Source organism: Crocodylus porosus, unplaced genomic scaffold (assembly GCF_001723895.1).
Source record: "Crocodylus porosus isolate Cpor-Errol unplaced genomic scaffold, CroPor_comp1, whole genome shotgun sequence".
NCBI classification, from domain to species: domain Eukaryota; kingdom Metazoa; phylum Chordata; order Crocodylia; family Crocodylidae; genus Crocodylus; species Crocodylus porosus.
The window spans coordinates 134,019,596-134,039,300 of NW_017728931.1; the positions used below are offsets into that span (position 1 = coordinate 134,019,596).

At 45.8% G+C, this 19,705-nt stretch overlaps 1 protein-coding gene across 1 annotated transcript in view; it reads right to left on the bottom strand.

Annotated features, from left to right (window-relative positions):
• The window catches only part of CAMK1D (calcium/calmodulin dependent protein kinase ID), a 307,209-nt gene that overhangs the window by 7,247 nt on the left and 280,257 nt on the right, over nucleotides 1-19,705 (bottom strand). Inside the window, exons 7-10 of the mRNA XM_019543697.1 lie at nucleotides 19,030-19,142; nucleotides 17,285-17,363; nucleotides 3,413-3,500; nucleotides 1,702-1,840 (exon numbers count right to left, since the gene is read on the bottom strand). Coding sequence (XP_019399242.1) covers nucleotides 1,702-1,840; nucleotides 3,413-3,500; nucleotides 17,285-17,363; nucleotides 19,030-19,142 — 419 coding nt within the window. The remainder of the gene's footprint in view (nucleotides 1-1,701; nucleotides 1,841-3,412; nucleotides 3,501-17,284; nucleotides 17,364-19,029; nucleotides 19,143-19,705) is intronic.

The window sequence follows — 19,705 nt, forward strand, 5'->3', positions numbered from 1 at the left end:
TATGACGGAAAATAGTCAGGGCACAACAGAACCTGTACAGCACTCCAGCAGCGACTTGACTACGGAGGCATTGTTTGATGCAAGACCAGTCAGTAAGCTGAAGAGAGATTGATGGGGTTTCAGTGTGAGGCAATGAACTGAAGCTGGAAAAAAACAGCCCGCATTTTCCTCTTGGAGTGAGAAGCATTCACTTCAGTGGAGCTACTCCTGCAGCACAGGAGGGCAAGCAAGAGCCTGTGATTCAGGAAGGACGTGTGTGTTCGTCTGTCACTAACTGAGTGTGGGACCAGAGACGAGTCATTTGCACCGATTTACACCTGCCAGGTACTTTTCCTTTACAATAACTTGTTTCCCCACATAAACTAATGAGAAAGGAGGAGGCAGGAAAGGGACCCTCAGAGATATTCCCTTTCCCAACAAATAGGTGATCTACATGTATCTGATGCATATCCTATTTCCCAGGGTACAAGAGGCACCTCTGTAAAAAAAACACAAGGCCCCCCCCAAAAAAGTATAATATTGTGAGGAAAAGGTTTTTAACATAAATTCAACTGAATTTTGGTCAGCCTTAATTACAATGATTTCAGTTACTTTCTATTACTGAGCCTCAGGATGTAGCACACCTTAATTTACACCTCCCTTTTCAGGAAATAAAAAGTGCCTAGTACACTGGAAAGCACGGTAAACCCTCTCTTATTTTCCTTGTAATTGTTTTGCAGGCCAGGGTTTCCAGACATCTCCTTGGGGTCTTTAGCATCAGCTGCAGTAGTCTCCCCTAACTCTTCTGCTTAACTGATTTTTTACAAAAAATGGAAGTTCTTGCTAACGAGCTCTCTCTTTGGGTTTGGTGCATGCTGAGGAATCCAGCAGTTATTTTCTACCTTAAGTTCAGATGGCATTAAAAATACCCAGCTCAGCATATCTGGCCACCCTTAACTTCATTCTGCAGCATTCAACCACTAGATACTGCATGGGCACATCTGAGCACTTGCACCAGTGTATGTGGGCTTTGTTCTTGGTCTCCTTTCCTGAAACCAAGAGATTCTCCATTATACTAATAAAAACTACTTCAGAACGGAGGCAGTGATAGATTAGCCTTCTGGAGCTCTGGCCATACACATTCACATGCTGTTCTCGAATCAAATTTTCATCCAGGCTGTCTCCAGCACTGGGCTGCTGACTGCCACCCATGGCAAGGATGCTCTAGGTCCCCAGCAGAAGCAATCTGGCATCACATCACTCATATGGAGGCAACAGTCGTGGGATCCAAGAAGGCCACTGGAGAAAGAGCCCGCTTTCCTGGAAACTGCTGGAAGATCTGTACTGGACTATTCCTGGCAAGGAGGTTATTAATGCAATATACTTCAGTCAGCAAATACAACCTCAGTCAAGTGAACCAAACACCATTGCACGGTGCTGTAGAAAAAGCCAATTAAACCACCAGTGAACCCGAGCAGGAAGCGTCAGTTCAATAAGCTTTTAGCATACCTAGTCTGTTCCACAGTCTGATACCCAGCTGGCCATGCAGTGTTTGGCCCCCATGTCTGTGGCTCTCATGGCCATTTGGCTCCTAGCTGCCTGGAAGTTGGACAGCCCTTGTCTAAATACATGCAGGCCTGATCTACACAGGGTGACTGCGGATTGATGAGCAGTTCCCAGTTAGGAGTGGGCCACAGCCTCGCTCCGCTCTCGTGTACTCACAATCTTTCCTGGCTGTTCCGTCGGATCGCGGGTTGGTCAGGCTGAGGGTGTTTGACACACCTGCGTTTGAACTGTCCAGGCTACTGCCGAGATGTAACCTTCTCATGTGTCTCACGACTGCTGTGGCGTTGAACGCTTGCTGGAAAAGAAGAAAGCACAGAATCACTCTGTTGTCAATTTTATTCTGTTTATTCACAGTTGCTGTTCTGATTTCACAAGTTTCTGTTTTGTAAACTGGAAAGACTTTCTCAGGTCTTGAGCTTATATCTTTTATCCCCATTGAGGAGGGCTTAGGAGCCCACCGTGGGCCCCTCTGTGCCAACTGACAAAGGATATGCGTTGCCATAGTTCCCAACTGCGGTGTTGCCTCTTCAGCTCCAATTATACCAGCTCAAGCTTTTAATTGTGCACACACCTGGTTCAGTCCTCGGTGTCCATCATACCTATAAACGTGAGTAGTATGACTGCCTAAACTGCGGAGCCCCAATTTGTGGCTGTAGTCACTGAATGTACAGCAATGCAGCAGCTGTTTTTATTAGTGCTAGGGGTGCACTGATAAATATTTTCTTGGCCAATACTGACAGCCACTTATTAACCAGCCATATTGGCCGATACCTATTCAATAACTGATTTGGTTACATGTGATGCTGAAGGTGGATGGAGAGTGCCAAAGAAAAGAAAGGTTTAAAAATGTACTGACATAAATAAATCTTTTTTTCTGGCATGCTCCAGCAGCCTCTCAGGTCATATGCATCAGTGTCCCAGCACTTAAAAATGGCAGCGGGGTGCCTGAACTAAAGCTCAGGGACACTTTTAAGTGTGGCAGAGCCAAGCGGGGTGAAGGCAGATGAAGGCTGCCAGCTGTAGGCTCATGGCTTTCTGCTCTGCTGCCTTTTACTTCAGGAGCCCTGCACTGGCCACGTGCCCCCTGCCCACCCAGCAGCTGGGACACAACTCGCTACCCCCACTGCTGCTGGGTGGGCAGGGGGCACACGGCCAATGCAGGGCTCCCGGGGAAAAGGCAGAGCGGAGAGCCCCAAGCCCACAGCAAGCATGCTGCATCCACCCCATGCACAAATCTGGGGGGGCACGTGCCCCACCCCCCAACAGGTGCACACAATAGTGGGGAGCCACCCCTCAGGCCCCCTGGACAAGCTGCCCATGGCTTTGTCCTGATCCCCGCCCTGGCCCTGGAGAGCACCACTAGCCCCAGCCTCAGCCCCTGCCCCACTCCATTCCTTAACTTGGGGGCCTCTATCTGCCCCCCCCACGCCCCTTTCCTCTCCCATGCCCGTTTCCTTCTGTAGACTTACCTGCATGGAGCTGCTCTCCATGTTGCCCAGCTGTATTTCTGGCCATGTGCACATGGGCAGCACCCCCTGTGTCCCGCTCTCACAGCCCCAAACAGGACCCCTTGCAGCTAGAATGCTGCCCACCTACAAGGGGAAACCTGCCATTTCCCGAAGGAACTCAGGCATTCAGGGGCCCTGACCTCATGGGTGAGAGGGAACCCAAGTGTCCAGGGGCCCCAGTCAGAAGGCATAATTAATTATATGTATAGAAGAACATTATTGGCTACAATGGCCAAAAAAAGCTGATAGCCAATAATGTAAATTTCTCTTTTATTGGTGTGGATCCGATATGCAGCTGATATATCGGTGTACCTCTAGTAAGTGCTTTCCAGCGTAACCCCTGTGCAGAAGTCACTTACTCTCCATTTGCTCTTTGCGAAGTTCTTTCGGATCTGAGCACTGACTGACTCATGGATATTTTTACTGAGGGCGGTGTCACCAGCAATCCTGAAACAAAAACATCGTATTAAAAAAATGCTTTGCTCTAAAATAGTCTCTCATGCCTCTCACTGTATAAAAGTCATCAGAGGGACCAGTGTGTGAAGCATGATTGTTTATGCAGTGAAATGATGGTCTCACATGCATTAGGCTTTTTGCCTCAAATTTCCCACTGTTGTCAGCACTGGCAGCAACGCGAGAAAATCTGGGGCAATAAAACCTAGCACAGACCAGGTCTGTTGGTCTGACAGCTGCAAACAAGCTTGACCTCTCTGGGTGTGTGGCTGCTTTCTATCATCCTTACTGTCCTATCTGAAATCACTCCACTTCTTTTTCTTCTACAGATTCAGTTTTAACATCAACATGTTGAGACTAGCTTTAGCCTCAAGATGGGCAGCAGTTTCCAAAACACTCCAACCTGTCTGAATTATGTTTGTCTTGGAGATTTTCATGCCACGCTGAACCATACATAGCTGTTTGCCATAACAAACGTACATTTACAACAAAGCAGACACACTGATTCTCTGACTACAAGCTGCACAAGATAGTTCAACCTCAACAAAACACAGTCTTAAAAAAAATGTTCCAGCTCTCGTGCCAATAATTCATTTTTGCAGAAAGGGACAAATTTGACCCTGCTGCAGTCCAAGTGATTGCACTGGAGGACTGCTCTAGCAGTAACCGTAGAAGCCGGTGGTTTTTATGCCATCTGTCAGGGACACTTTCTTTGCACCCCTCGCCCATGTAATGTGACCGCAGTCAGGAAGCAAAGGCCTCTCTTCTAGCAAGGGAATGTGGCAGAAACGTGAGGGAGCAAGTTGTAACACTCCCCAAGTTTCTTGGAAGCCAAATGACGTTGCAGAGAAACCGGAGAGGCTGATAACTTTCACACTGATGCATCTGACAGACCTGGAGACATCAGAGAGAGAAAATACTTCCCTAGTGAGAGCCCAAAGGGGACTGCAAACTGCTCGGCAAAGTCATGCAGAAATTTCAAGCACATGGTGCACCCAAGAAGAAAGTCTCTTGTGAAAAAGGTACAGTTTGCTGACAAGATACCAGCTGGGACGACTGAGCGCTATGTGACAAGGTTCAAATGTGCAAACTGGAGCAAATCAATGAACAAAGAATGAGAGACCACATTTTTAGTCTAGTAACTGATAATCAGGGAAAGGCAAAGTTGTGAAATCCCCTGGTGCCTTTTCTGCACCTTCCATTTAATATATATTGGATAAATAGAGGGAGGGATCTGACACTAGGGCCCCCTCCCTACCAGGGTCATACCCACCAAGCTGAGCCCCTCTCCATCTGCTTGCTCTTTTGCTCCTGGTCCCATGGGTCTTTCTCTCTTGGCCTCCCAGGGGATCAGCTTCAAGAAAAAGGCTGTTGGCATTGGCTGGGTGGTTAGCGCACAGTGCTGAGATGCAGGTTCAAACCCCTTCTCTCTGTGAAAGGGACCTAGAAAGCAGATCTACAGCTGCCCAGGCAAGGTGAATATATTGGTCTAAAAGGAGGAAAGTTTCCTTCCAGTCATGGTTTTTCTGATTGAATTCTGGGATTGGCACAACATGATTTGTGCGCCCAGGTGATCTTATTCTGTCCTATTCTGCCCCCAAAAAATATGAAGTGTAGTGTGCAGCCTTCTGAGCATGTTCAAAAGGGAACCATGAGATGACTATAACTATGCAAGTGCAGAGGGAACCCAAAGACTGCAAAGGTGCCCAAACCTGCATTTACACAGCTAGGTAAGTGCTACTTGAGGGTGTAAAAGTGAAATAGGATTTAGCCCTCTGTTTCTCTGTGCTTTTCTGTAAAATCAGCTTACCAACACTTCCCTATCTTCCCGGGAAGATTATTTAAGAGTGTAAGGTCCTCAGTCACCATAATGAGGAGGCCCATAGAAAAATCTAAGGCAGCAATTCTCAACCAAGGGACCACAACACCTTTGGGTACCATGAGATCCCTTTAAAGGGTGCGGTACAATATTAGCATTGTCAGGTGTGCAAACACTTATGCATGGTTCACAAGGTAAACACAGAGATGTCAAATAGGAATCCAGAGAGTCCAAAACACTCTGCCCTGCTGTGGTCTTTTTGAGTCCTTTGCAACAGAAGAAATGCTGTATTATTTTTCCACAGTCAAAAAATGAATGAAAGCTAAAAGCTGGCATTTTTGAGAGAGGCCTTGAGTCTAATAAAGGTTGAGAACCACTGCTCTAAGATATTTTTAAGAGCACATGCAACCATTTTGAGTAATTAACTCAGACCAGAATGATATAACTGCAATACCACCACCACTGTGTGCCTACGTAGTACCTTCCAGCTGGAGGATCTCAACTACTCATGCGCTGCATTGTTCAGGAACAAAAAAATCTTAGGTTAAAAAATAAAACCCATTCTGGAATAAAGCATGATCTTACAGTGTGCTGAGCATCACAAGCAACTGGGTGGGAATTGACTGGCTTAAGCTAAGGATGTCAAATATGGTCCGTAGGCTGGAACTGGCCCACAGAGCCCCATATTCTGTCCCCAGTGGTGCCCCACTGACCCTGCTAGGGAGGGCTGTGTGGCTAGATGAGTTTGAGGCTCTGGATTTTAAACTTTTGATGCTTCGTTATTGATTTGCACTGACTGAGAGATTTTACAGCATGACAGCTTTTGGATGGACCGTGGCATCACGTTTGTCTTTAGTCCAGTTGTGAGTAGATAAGGGTCCACGTTCTAAGTAGTATGAACTGAAATCTCTGTTGACATGTTTAGAGCAATGGTTGGGGACTGCAGGAGCCTGGAAGAGTGAACTCTTCCTACAGGGGTCAGGTAAGGAGCCCACTCACAGGGCTGCAGGCAGAAGCTTGTTTTGTGGAAACAGGCAAGGCTCCAGCAAGTCTGACATTTTCCGTAAGAGCTCAGGGCCTGATCCTCCAAGGTGCTAAGCTCACAATGGGCCTATCTACATGTGTAGTTATGTGTTCCTAACCTTAATGCACTTTGTTTAAGGTGCATTAACCTTCATGCACCTTTGTTTAAGGTGCATTAAGGTAATTTAGGCATGCGTCTACCTTTAGATGTGCTAATGCACATTAAATTTTAGGCTGGCATTAGTTAAGTCGCATTAACCCACGTGTAGCCATGCTAATGCACATTAACACAGTGTGCATCCACTGATGCATACCACGCTACTGCCATTAAGCATCTACTTGTGGATTAACGTGACTTAGTTATGTCAGCTTAAATTTGGTACCTGCTTTAAGCCAGTATTAAATTTAGGTGGGCTTAACCTAAAGTCACCATTTTTGGGTGGATGAATGGCATGCACATGTGGACACGTGCCCTTAATGCACCTTAAAAATGGCAATTTTAGGCTAATCCCACTTAAAAGGGCCATGTATAGACAAGCCCAGTGTGTCCAGAGAGTGCTCAGTCTTGCAGGACTGTGCACCCATGCCAGATTCTGACAGCCTTCTTAATGAATGGCCCCTTCTTCCATGAGTAATTCCATTGACACATATTATATGGGACTACACATCGCAGGGCACGGATAACAGAACGGGGCACCGAACTTGCAGAAGGAATCTTATCTCATGATCAGGTCTTACGGCAGGTCAACACCACAGTGGTGATACCCAGGAAATACCTGAGCACACTCCAACATCCTGCAGACCCGCTCCTGTCTGCATGCTCCCAACCTGGAAATAAACTGGCCCAGCTGCTCTGGAGTTGTTCTTAGCAGTTGCTCTCAGGCAGGCTGAGGTGTGAACAGCAGCCCTGGAGGGATATCCCAGAGTGGACTCGGTGATGCATTTCCAGGTTTGGAGGATATGAATGGAAGCGGAGGTGGGGCACAGGGAGGAACACCTTAGCAGGGATGCACTGTCGCTGCAGTTCATTTTATCTAAACCAATTTTTTTTACCCACCTACCTCTCAGTTTGCTTTCTATAATCTCTCTCGCTCTAGTGTTCTCAAGCTTTAAAGGAACTTCCAACGAAGACAAAACACATTCATTCCTTTTGGATCATTCTTCACTAACATACTGCAAAGCATATGTTCCTTTGGCTCTGCGTCTTCCCTGCCCGCAATAGCAGTCAGACCCTTTCATCTGGTATTATTTTCAGAACCCTCATACTTACTGAAGACAGCCAATTCAAACCTTCTGCTGGCCAACTCGTACTTGCAAATACTCCTCAGTATGATGACAGGAAACATGGCGTTAGCTGTGATGGATAATGCTGAAGGAGCGTAACTGTTCTGGTTATGTATATATTATAGATACACACATACATACAGCACCAGCAATGCTCCAAAATAAATAGAGTGCAGGGATGAGCCAGATAAGAGACTGATTGAATATTGTAAATAGCACCAGTTCCCTTCAGGGAGCCTTTTCACACTTCAAACAACACTGTCTGAGAACAGAGCTCTTTATAAACAATTTTCCTTTGCTTGAGGGAAGTTATTATCTGGGTAGTACATCGTGGCGCACCATAAACACTCAGTGGCACTAATGCAATTTCCAGTGGTCCAGTGGATCCCCAACAGACCCCCAAATTCTGGATAGGAATAAGGAAAATCGGGATACAGAATACTTTCCTGCTCTGGTTTATCTGACTTTGGTACAAACCTCCCACAAATGTGCTATCTCTGAGTACCTCCCAACACCAATCTTAATAATGATTACTTAATCTGAAGAAAAGAAGGCTGAGGAGGGCTTTGATGACAGTCTTCAAATCTCTGAAGGGAGATTATAAAGAGGATGGAGATTGATTTTTCTCTGTGGCTGTAGGGGACGGGACCAGGAGCAATGGCCTCAAAGAGCAGCAGAGGAAATTTGGGTTGATGATTAGGAAGAGTGTTTTGACTCTGCTGGTGGTCAAGCGTTGGAACAGGCTGCCGAGAGAAGTTGGGGAAACTCCACCCCTGGAAGTTTTCAAGAGTAGGTTAGACAGACACTTGGCTGAGATGGCTCCGTCCGGGATGATCCTGCCTTGAGCACGGGGCTGAACAAGATGACCTCACAAGGTCCCTCCCAGCCCCATTTTCCTATGATCCTACCTCATACCAACAGCGATGACTTCAGCATGAAGCACAAAGACACAGCCAACGGTGATGACACCCCCCGCTCTACGTAAACAGTCCCAGAAGTGGGAAATGTGGGTTCTGGGCCCTCAGCCTGAGACGAATTAAATCTGTATCTCTCACCTCAACCACTAAGTCAGAGGTACTCAAGCTTTTGACTCTGCCAGGATCAGGCCCACGGGGCCTCAGCTGCCCCTGCACACCAGGGTTAGGTCCTGGGGCTGCTCCCATGGACTGGGATCCACTGCTGCCCCTGTGTACTGAGACTGGGACCTGGCAGCCTGTGCTGCCTCCACTCAGCCCTATGCATCAGGGTCATCCTCCAATCTAGCCCACAGGACCCACAGCTCCTTAAGGGTTTGGAAATTTGATAGCGGGGGAGCAGTGCTACTGCCCGACACGGCACTGGGGTGGGGGTCAAGCCCCCACACTACGTGGCAGAACAGAAAGTGTGGCATCCGCTGCTCCTCCTGCTGAAGCAAGGCTTCTGGGCACCCAATCGTTCTGGAGTAGTGGGGACAGCAGAGCAAGAAAGAAGGAGTCTCGCTACGGGAGGTGTGCACTGGGATCCCTGCAAGCGGGGGCCGAGAATACAAGTCTCCCAGTTCCTGGGTGCATGAGTGGACACGCAGGCAATGGGGAAAAGGGCACCACCACCACCAGTAGGTTGAGCACCTGCCCTCTGGGTGCTCTGGATCCTGCGAGAACAGAGGCTCCTACTGCAGGAGTCCGGTGCCTAAGCTGGAGTTCAGCTGGACCCTGCGTTCAGAGCCCCTTGTTGGCTAGGTCAAGGGTCCTGCCTGACGAGAGCCTGGGGCTCTGGATCTCTCCCTGGAACCACCTCACTCTCTCCTTTGACACTATAGGGATCCCTAGAGGCCCGGCTCTTCCATTTGTATCACCCCTCTGGGGCAAATCTTCTAATTTTTAGGCATACAGAAACATAAATGGAAGCACCTATGAAGCCAATCTGGATCTGGTCCTTTCATAGATTTCTAGGGTTGGAAGGGACCTTGGAAGATCATTGAGTCCGGCCCCCTGCCCTGGGCAGGAAAGAGCGCTGGGGTCCGATGACCCCAGCCAGGTGTTTGTTCAGTCTCCTCTTAAAAACCTCCAGGGTGGGGGCGAGCACCACCTCCCCTGGAAGCCCATTCCAGATTCTGGTAACCCTTACCGTAAAGAAGTTCATCCTGATGCCTAATCTGATTCTGCTCTCCATCAGTCTGTGGTTGTTGTTTCTAGTTACTCCAAGGGGCGCCCCAGTAAACAGAGCATCTCCTATTCCTTGCGCCCCCCACAACGAATTTGTAGACAGCCAACCGATGCCCTCTCAGCCTTCTCTTATGGAGGCTGAAGAGATCCAGGTCCCTCGATCTCTCCTTGTAGGACCTTTCCCGCAGACCCCTAACCATACGAGTAGCCCTCCTCTGGACCCTCTCAAAGTTTTATCCACGTCCCTCTTGCAGCGCGGCGCCCAAAACTGGATGCAGTACTCCAGCTGCGGCCTCACCTGTGCCTCACAGAGGGGAAGAAATTCCTTTTTTTTCTTCTCTTACAAAGAATTTACAACATTAAAAAAAGTTAAAACCCAGACCCTCCTGGAAAATAAAAAATGAATCAAACCCACTCCAGTTAAAAGTTATAGGTTTGGAGTTCCCCACTGCAGATACGGCCCCAGCCAAAAGCCCAGCCTCCTGGAACGGCCCTCGCTACTGCCATTCCCTGCGCTCGGCTTCCCTCGGCTCCCACGTTTCCCAGGCCCCCATGCGGCTGCAGCAGTTGGACCAGTTCTGCTTCACCCGGACTGGTTATTCAGTTACCGTCGGATTCATGCAGTGACTCGCCTGCCCCCCGGCTCCCACCCCAAGTTATACACAGCCACTTCCAGAACATGGGGTATTTACACAGGTATATTAAAAATATGGACAGATGGATGGACATGCCCAACATTATGTTGTAAGTGTGTTGGCCCCAGGCTAGCCACCTAACCTAACAGGGCCAGCCTCTCTCTTTAAGAAACAGGTAGGTGATCTGCTGCCCTCCTCTCTGAACCATCTGATGGAGTCTGAGTTGAGACGACTTTGTATGATGGCACTGACTTTGATAGGAGTTTTGTGTATCCTGCAGCAGGAAAAATCAGGCCCTGGGGTTTCTCCCTCTTGCTTTTAATGGCTACAGTCTGAGCTATGTGGCTTAAGGTAGGACCAGAATGCTGATGCGACAATATTTAATAAATGTAATTGCTGTCATTAATACGAGCATAGGAAACTTTAAAATGTATCAAACTGAAGCAAATTACACCCCCTCCTTCTTTTGTTACCCTCATTTTCCACATCACGCTGGAACAGTCACAGTGGAATGACTAAACCGCACATTATACCCTTGCTGCACATCGTAAACAGTGAAAGCCTATGTGAAAGGTAGGCTGTAAAATAAATAGCCCTCACAAGAGACAGCATAAATCACCTGTAGCTTAATCTGGAGAAATCTGTGTAAATGGGCAGATTATGCAGTTTGGGGTGTAATCACCTCTACCAACAGGGCTTACATATTGAGCTGTTTCTGCTGCAATACTTCATGGCAATTATTAGCCTCCTTTTCTGCCAACTTTAAGTTTAACATGCAGTCTCCCTGCCAAAGCCATCTGATTATAAATAGAAAAACATTGCATAAATGTAGGCATATGAGAAGCAGATACAGAGCGGAAAAAAATGGGCCACCGGAATGAAGAGTTTTCATTCTTTTTGCCCCAATCCTGTACAAACCCTTAAGCCTGGCAGTATGTTCACCAAACTCAATGAGACTGTTCAGCTGCCTACACAGACGACTCAAATCTTAGTATTTTGAAAGCTGAGGCCTTTGATTTTCCTAATGCCTTGGGATGTCTTAGAGAAAAGTGATGGTTAAAAATTACGGGTACACTTTGAAGTGACTTATTGGTCTGTGGAAACAGTATCAGAATAACTCAGTCTTTCTTATTGCCAGGTACTGGTCTCTTGCATAGGTAAATCATAGAGAAGTAGGGCTGCAAGGGACCTCCACAGGTCATCCCTAAACAAACCATTTCATACAAACCATAATCTAAACTCTACATAGGAGTATCATCGGCCCTGACACAAGACAGACCTACCACCATAACCTGTCACAGGTAAAGCAGGGGAACCACGGCAGCCAACGTCCCGCTTCTGTGAAACGTCGGCAATGTCCTCTCAAGAGATTCCAGGTAAAGTTCACGTCAACTGCTACACAGGAAGGGAAAACCCCCACAGTCCTGACCAATCTGACCATGGGGTAAAATTCCTTCCTGACCCCAAATACGGTGATCAGTCTGACCCTGAGCAGAGGGGTAAGACCTTCTAGCCAGGAACCTCCTGCTTTGTTCCCAGCAGGAGCACTGGTACAGCCCAGTCAAAGTCCCCAGCCTTGACTGTCACCAACACCTAATGCCTTTGAGGAAGGCTTAAAAACACCCTAATACACACAGCAGAAAGTATGGGGGGACAACCAGCAAAGCCCAGAAGCATGAGACACGCCTATAGCAGAACACAGGCACAGCTACGCCGAGATCATCCCCGCCCAGTGCCTGTCCAACCCCTTCTTGAACACCTCCAGTGATGGAGAGTCCACAACTTCCCCAGGCGGTCTCTTGCACTGCCTCGCTACTCTCACAGAGTGAAGATGTCCAGACGTCCAATCTAAACGTACTTTGCTGCAACTTCAAGCTAATGGTCCACGTCCTCGTCTTTGCAGCAAGACAGTAGAGGTGCTTTCCCTCTTCTGCAGGACAGCCCCTTAAGTATTTGAAGAGCGCTTCTTTAGGACAGCCTTGTATCATGTATCAAGTATCATGTCCCCTCTTAAGTGCCTTTTCCACAAGCTAAACATGCTACCTCCTTCAGCCTTTTCTCATGACTGGTCTTGCCCTTGAGCATTTTTATTGCCTGCCTCTGGATGCTCTCAGACTCTCCACATCCTTTTAAAAATGTGAAGCCACAGGCTTCGTTTGACTCATTCATAGCTGGACATACAATATGTGGTCCACTCTTGACACTATACAAATGATAAATAATTAGTATAACAGATGAGATGTTTCCATGCAATGGCATTTCCCTGACTTTTATCTTTGCCAGGGGTGGGGACCTAAAATGACAGTCATGTGGAAAGTTTCATGCATTTCACGTGACGGCCCTCTTCCTAAGGGGGCTCAGGGCCCTCAGGCCCCCACGTATTCGGCATCTCTGTGGAGAGCTCAGATCTGCACACAGTGCACCAGATGAGGCCTAACCAGTGCTGAGCAGAGAGGCACTATCACCTCCCATGTCTTGCACCTAATGCTTCTATTGATTCATCCCAAAACCGCATTCAACTTTTGCGCAGCTGCATCGTCCTGCAGACTCGTATCGAGTCTGGACTATCAACACTTCCAAGTCCTTTTCCATAGTGCTGCCACCCAGCTAGGTGTCACCCATTTTATATTTGTGTTTTTGAACATTCCTCCCGAGGTATAGCACCTTGCATTTCTCCACAATAGATTAAAAATGCTTTTATTCATCATCATACAAAAACATGTTTTGTAAAATAGTTCTTTATTTGGAGAATTTCTGCCTAATTACTTGTGGCTGGTCCCAGAGACCTGTCCTTGTCAGAAAAACAGCAGGAAAATGCCATTGCATGGAAACATCTCATCTGTTATACTAATTATTTATCATTTGTATAGTGTCAAGAGTGGACCATATATCGTACGTCCAGCTATGAATGAGTCAAAACCTGGCCCCATTTAAGTCAATGATATGCCATTGACATTAAGGGACCCAGGATTATACTCTACCCCAAAAGCTTACAATCCGTATTGTGATAGATGATGCTCTACCTCTCAGAGTCCTGTAAATGTCCAGGCATTGGACACAATGATATGTTTCCTTCCAGTCACACAGACCTAACAGCTGAATTCCCAAAGGAAATCCAGAGACCTTGACATCATAAAGACTCTCCCTCTCCACTGTCAGGTAACTCAATAAATCAAGAGGCTACTGTCCCTTGCCTTCCAGCTGAAGGCAAGATTGCTTGTTGCAGGTTTGGAATAGCAGAAGAACAAGTGAAAACCCTAAATAGGAAGAAAGATTCACTTGGAGGATTGCTAGGCACAATCACAACACAACAGAGGAAGTCCCAAATAGGAGGCACAAAACAAGTGCATGTTTGGTTCATTCTAGACTGGCCCGGCTTCAATATCGGAAAGGCATGGTTTAGGTGCAGAGCCACTCAGTAAAGTGCATCGCTACCACCCTTATTTTAAGTTGAGGTAATAAAGTTTAGCTGAAGAGAGAGAAAAAAGGAGACTAAATGACTTACTCAAGAGCACACTGCCTGGGAAAGAACTTGGCCTGGAACACATCTCTTGACTTCACTTTACTCTGAGGCTCCCTCTTCCACCCTTGCTGCACTACCATGTACATGTTTAAGCTCTCAGCTGTGCTTTGCTATTAATGGCTCAGGGAGTGGGATGTCGGGTTGAGGGGGGAAGGAAGTTCATACTTTAAAACTTCCCTGCTGTGGGGAAAGACTGGATGACCAAGCACATAAATTAACATTTCTGTTGACTCTGCTTCTTGGGCTGAACCGTAAGTTGTGGTCCACATAGCTGGGAAGGGGCCTTATGAATAAATAAATGACTGACTTGTCAAGCCAGCCTGGCAGCAACAGAAATGGCTAAAAATGTATTTTTGTTTATTTTTAAGTGGAAGCTTGGATTCTGTGGAAAACATCAAATGTTATGGATCAGTCAATGATTTTCCACTGGCCTCCAGCCATGACATGCAAAATAAAAAGAAAAAAAAAGGAATGAAAACATTTTGTATCATTATGTTCCTGTCGGAGGACTCAAGAGCTCAAGATGCAGTTGCCACGTTTCTTTGCTGTATTCCAGCAACCAACACAGATGATACCAGGCCAAGACTTGGATTCACATATGTTGTGCATCTTGCAAATAACTTGGGGAAACTGCCCTTCAGAAATATGCACGGTCACCCAGGTCTCTACTGGGAGTTGCATTTCGTGTCCTTTTCTTTGTGGTTAGAATGGCAAATCTTACCACTTGTTTGCTCCCTGGGGCCCAGGTTCATGATTAAAAAACACTTATTTTTTGCCTCTTACAAAAGCCTCTGACAGAGTTTGCCAAATTTCCTTTTTGTCACAAAGATAACAGATAGTTACCAAAGGGCCACGGGGAACTGCAATTACTTATGTTTTGCCTTCTCCATATTTCTCGTGCATGCTCAAGTCAGCCATCAATATTGCTAATATGCACCTCTACCACATTTAGGATAATGGGCAGAGAGGAGGAGGAAGGCAAATAATTTGTTTTCCAAATGATTTGCAAAGCATCTTCAATGCCTAATGCTTTATTCTTTTTTTATTGTTTTTCTCCCTGTGTTTTTAAGGGCTCTAATTTGTAATTAAATAGTTTGTAATCACAACCAGTCTGCAGTCAATGTCTGGGATGGCACATTACATATAACAGTCATTACATCAAGTCTTCCAGGACTATCACATTTACAGTCTATTGCTCTGCATCAAAAGTCCCACATCATTAATCAATGATGAGGGCAAATTAGAACCCTAGTTTTTGGAACTGCAATCAGAAAGGAAACCAACCTTGTTTGAAATGTGCTAGTGCACTGGGATGAAGTGCCCTCATAGAGGACACATGAAATTATGTCTCATTTCCTTATGTCACATAATGCAACACACTGTCAGGGGGTGGGGAGTAATGAAAATGAATGTTCATGGGTGTTATCTTCTGGTTAATAAGCACTGGGCAGCTGCAATGTGCCTTGTAATCAGATTATCATCAAAACTTCATAATCTGCTGCAGATTGAGTTTCCTACTGTAAAAATTGAGATTTCCCTATCATGCTGTTTTATAACTCAAGGTGGCAATGAAATATAGACAAACCAGTGAATTTTAGAGAAGGATCACAACTCCCTTGACTCTAAACCACATTATTTGTTCTGTCTTTCCAGAAGTCGTGCTAACAGTTAACATGGTTGCAAGCAAGGTAAATGTGGTGCTTTTGTAAACAGTATAATTTATAAACTGTGCAGTACAAACCAATTCATGTTTTAGTGGTAGAAAGGCACATGAGTGTGCTAGAAACCACATGCAGACATGTAAGAAATGGACCACAGGTGCATCTGGCTCAGTATCTCGTAGTTTGCCGTGGCAGAGATCTTAATGATTTTACACATTCTAGCTATATCTATCTGTTGCAAAAGGGGGTTACCTTTACCCCTCTTCAAGTTCATTTTATGTCCATGCTTTTACATGGCTGCAGTCTGCGCAATATTGCAGGAGAACTGTCCAGTGTAATCAAGTGCAGAATATGTCCCGCTATGCTCAGGCTCCCCTGCTAGGAGCCGCTGGCAGAACATCAAACCACTGAACTAATTATTATTCAAGCTTAGAAGTCTTATGAATGGCTGAGAGTATGAGCAAGAACCTGAGGTGTGAGGGAGTAGATAGGTAACTGGACCATCCAACCAGCTGCATGAAAACTGGAGAAATGAACAACATTTCTGTAGCTGCAACAACAGGGATATACAGTACACTGTACACCCTGAGTGCAAAAATGCAGCCAACAGGTCCAGCATCCCCAGCATTGCGGTTATCGTTACTGCAGAGTGCCCAAAGGGAGCGCCTCCGAGGACAAGCAACGGCTTGTGTGCTGAAGGGCCCTAATTCTGCATGTGGCTGGAAAGATCATCTGGTGCAGTGGTGTCCAACTGCTCTGGCTTCCTGGGCGAGATAAGTGGCACAGGGCTGGTCTGCAAGCTGGATCTGGAGTGCAGGGCCACGTCGTCTGTCCCACGTGGTTGGAAATTGGTGCGGACAACATTAATTGCTGTGATTTCCACAGCAGCCACTGCTCCTCCTGTGGCCAAATTCCCAGCCCTGCAAGCAGTCCCATGGGCTAGGTGATGTAGTTCTGTGATCCAGATCTGGCCTGCATGGCTCCCCATGGATTCAGAAATTTGGTGGTGTGGCAAGCAGTGACAATGTTAATTGCTCCAGGAGCTGTGGTAATTAACGTTGCCAGCACATGCCACGCAGTCAAATTTCTCGACCTTTGGGGAGCTCCACGGGCCAGATTCAGCCCACAGGCCATGTCTTGGTCACCCTGAGCCTAGTGGAGAGGGTAGAGGCATGAGTGTTAGGAGATCTGGGTTTAATTTTTGCATGATGTTGGGCCGATCACACAGGCTATCATTTGCCTCACCTGTGAAATAGGGGTGATACCTCCCTATTCCACAGGGCTGTTGCGATGTGTTTTGATTCTACTTCAATGAAATTCTTACATGTAGGTAGTTGCCTAACATTACAAACATTGATTTTTAGTGCTGCTATGCTGATGCAAACCCATTGTGGTAATGTTAGCAACTGAAAGCAATACCTGACTGAGTAATTAGACAATGAATTGAATGGGACTATGCACAAACTTAAACTGAATCACATCTTTGCAGGAAGAGGGCACAGTTTCAGATGTAGCTGAACAAGAAGGGAGGGCTGACATACAAATTCAAGGGTTGGAGCAATCAGAGAGAGCATCACCCAACAAAGGCAAGTGTACAGCATGGTTGAACCAGCATTTGTCTCCCTCAAACACGTAATGTAAAACCATCTCTTGAGGTATCACGACAGAAATCATGAGTCAGCTACTTACCATGGGTGCCGGGCAGCCTGCTCACAGGTGTATCTTTTATTAGGGTCTTTCTCCATCAAGTTTCGTATAAAGTCTTTAGCTGCATAAACGATAAAGTAACTAAAATCAATAGGTTCAGAGTCTGAAAAGGCAATGCGAGGTCATGTCCATCTAAACGATACTGGTGTATGACCCATAAGGCAGTGTGGCTGCCCCCACCCACTGACCTGCACAGAGGCTGCTCATGGGACTGCAAGAAAAAGGGATGGTGCACAGCAAGAATAGAGACACGGGCGCCAATTATCAATTGGAGGTTTCAAGACGACTCAGTATCCCAGCCCAGCTCTGTATTAGGATGGCCAGGCAGACAATAAAGTTTTCAAGCATATATTTAAGCCATCTAATTATTAATTAACAGGGTGCCCCACAAGAATGGGAAAAGCTGCACAGATGGCAAAAACAGACACAGATCCTGACACAAAGAGCTTATGCTACATTACTGCTGTAATGCCATAAGCGAGGGTGACAAGCAGGTAGGAATGGGTTGGGGTGGAAACACCGAGAGGTTACTGTCTCACAAGTTTGTCGCCATTCATTTCCGACCTGACTGGGTCTGTTATATTTATTATATTGAAAAATAACATTCACTATCATTCTTGTAGAGTTTGTTATCAACTCACTTGGACTTGGGGGAGTGTGTTCTCAGGGGGTGTTAAAATGAGGGGAACAAGGGTCATAGCACAGAAGTTATCCAAGGTGTATGGTGTCTACAGGAGAGGCCATCCTCAAGTCAGTTAAATCTAGATTCCCGAAAGCCATTGAAAGATTTAGAGTACACTTGAAGTTGTGCTCCTAAACCTCTTAGGAACTTCTGAATATCTCCCTTCCCTCTAAGGAGCCCATTGCAGTGGCATGAACACTGGTTTTAAATAGCATGAAAACTTGTCATGCTAAGAAGTTAAATTATATCGTCAATTTAAAAAAAAACCCCTTTTTAAGAAAGCCTAACTATATTCATAATTAACAATAAGGTAATAACAGTACTTTTAGAGATATTTTCATTTCAAAGTTTCCTGAACACTGATTTGCCCTCTTTAGCTCCAGATGAAAAGAATGTCATTATCCCCATTTTGGACATGGCCAAAGCTCCAGATAAAGTGATGAGCTTAGGTCTGCGCAGCAAAGCTGTGTCAGACTCATGGACTTCAGGTTTGTGCTAAAAATACTGAACCTTAAACCCTCCCTTCCCAGGGACCTGGCAATTGCTTTTATTCCTGCTGCTTTAGTCCTGCTTCATTCGAAAGCCATTAAATCCTGGGTTTTGTTTCTTTCCTGTTTACATTATGGAGATTCATCAATCAGACCAGCAGTATACATTCAGTAACACAGCTGAGTTATTTTGTTTTCTATTATTAGAGACAGATGAAAACATCTGTACTTTATTCTGATGTGCAGGAAAAATTAAAGCAGTCTGTCTTCTTGGGGCTGAAGGCCTAATTCCTATTTTATGTCACTCTCCAACAAGTCCAGTTGTAATGCTTTAGGCATTATTCTGGGATGAGACAATACCTAATTTGAGACTCACATAGAAATAATGTCCCTTGATGCTTAAAAAACAATCTGGGATTGGAGAAACACACAGTTCCCACTGACCTCCAATTACTTGGAGATCTCTATACCATGGCACTAAGAACATATGGTACAAATATTTAGTGATATAGAGAGAGATGCAAGACATGGCTACTGCAGTTACATTGATTTCTTACCAGACTCAGAGATGTCATCCCAATATGGAGAGTCAAATTCATATTCAGCCTTGAGAATCTGCTCAAAAAGCTTGGAGTCATTTTCATCATAGAAGGGAGGATATCCACAGAGCCTAATGCACAAAACAGAACATGGGATTTACAACTCTTTGGTCTCTTCTGTGGAAAAGGTAAGGAATGAGGAGGAGAAAGTACTCATGTTTATGACCAAAATCTGTGCAACACTCAAACCTCCAAGTGATTACATGTTTCTCTGTTTGATCAGAAGTATGCTTCTCATTGCAACAACAGATAATGCCCCGTTTGCTGGGGGCCCAGCCCTAAGCCATGTGCAGGACCCAAGAAAACAAGCTGTTTGAGGAAGTTCTCCATGGAAAACAAGCACACGGGTATCTGGCCAGTGGTTCCACATAATCAGACATAATAGCCAAGATTGCTTCATCCATCCCTGTTACTATCTATTACTACTTAGGCAACTTCTTGCAGGTGTGAAGGCATCACTATGTATACAGCTCCCATCATCATAGATCTAGGTGCTAACAAATTAGATTTAATAAAAAACTACAAACAATTCATTTGAAGTTCTGTCCTTTGTATCGGGATGATAAAAGACCCAATCCTGAAAATCTTGTTCTCATCTTCCTTAGGCAAAACTCCGGACAAATATTTATAATCA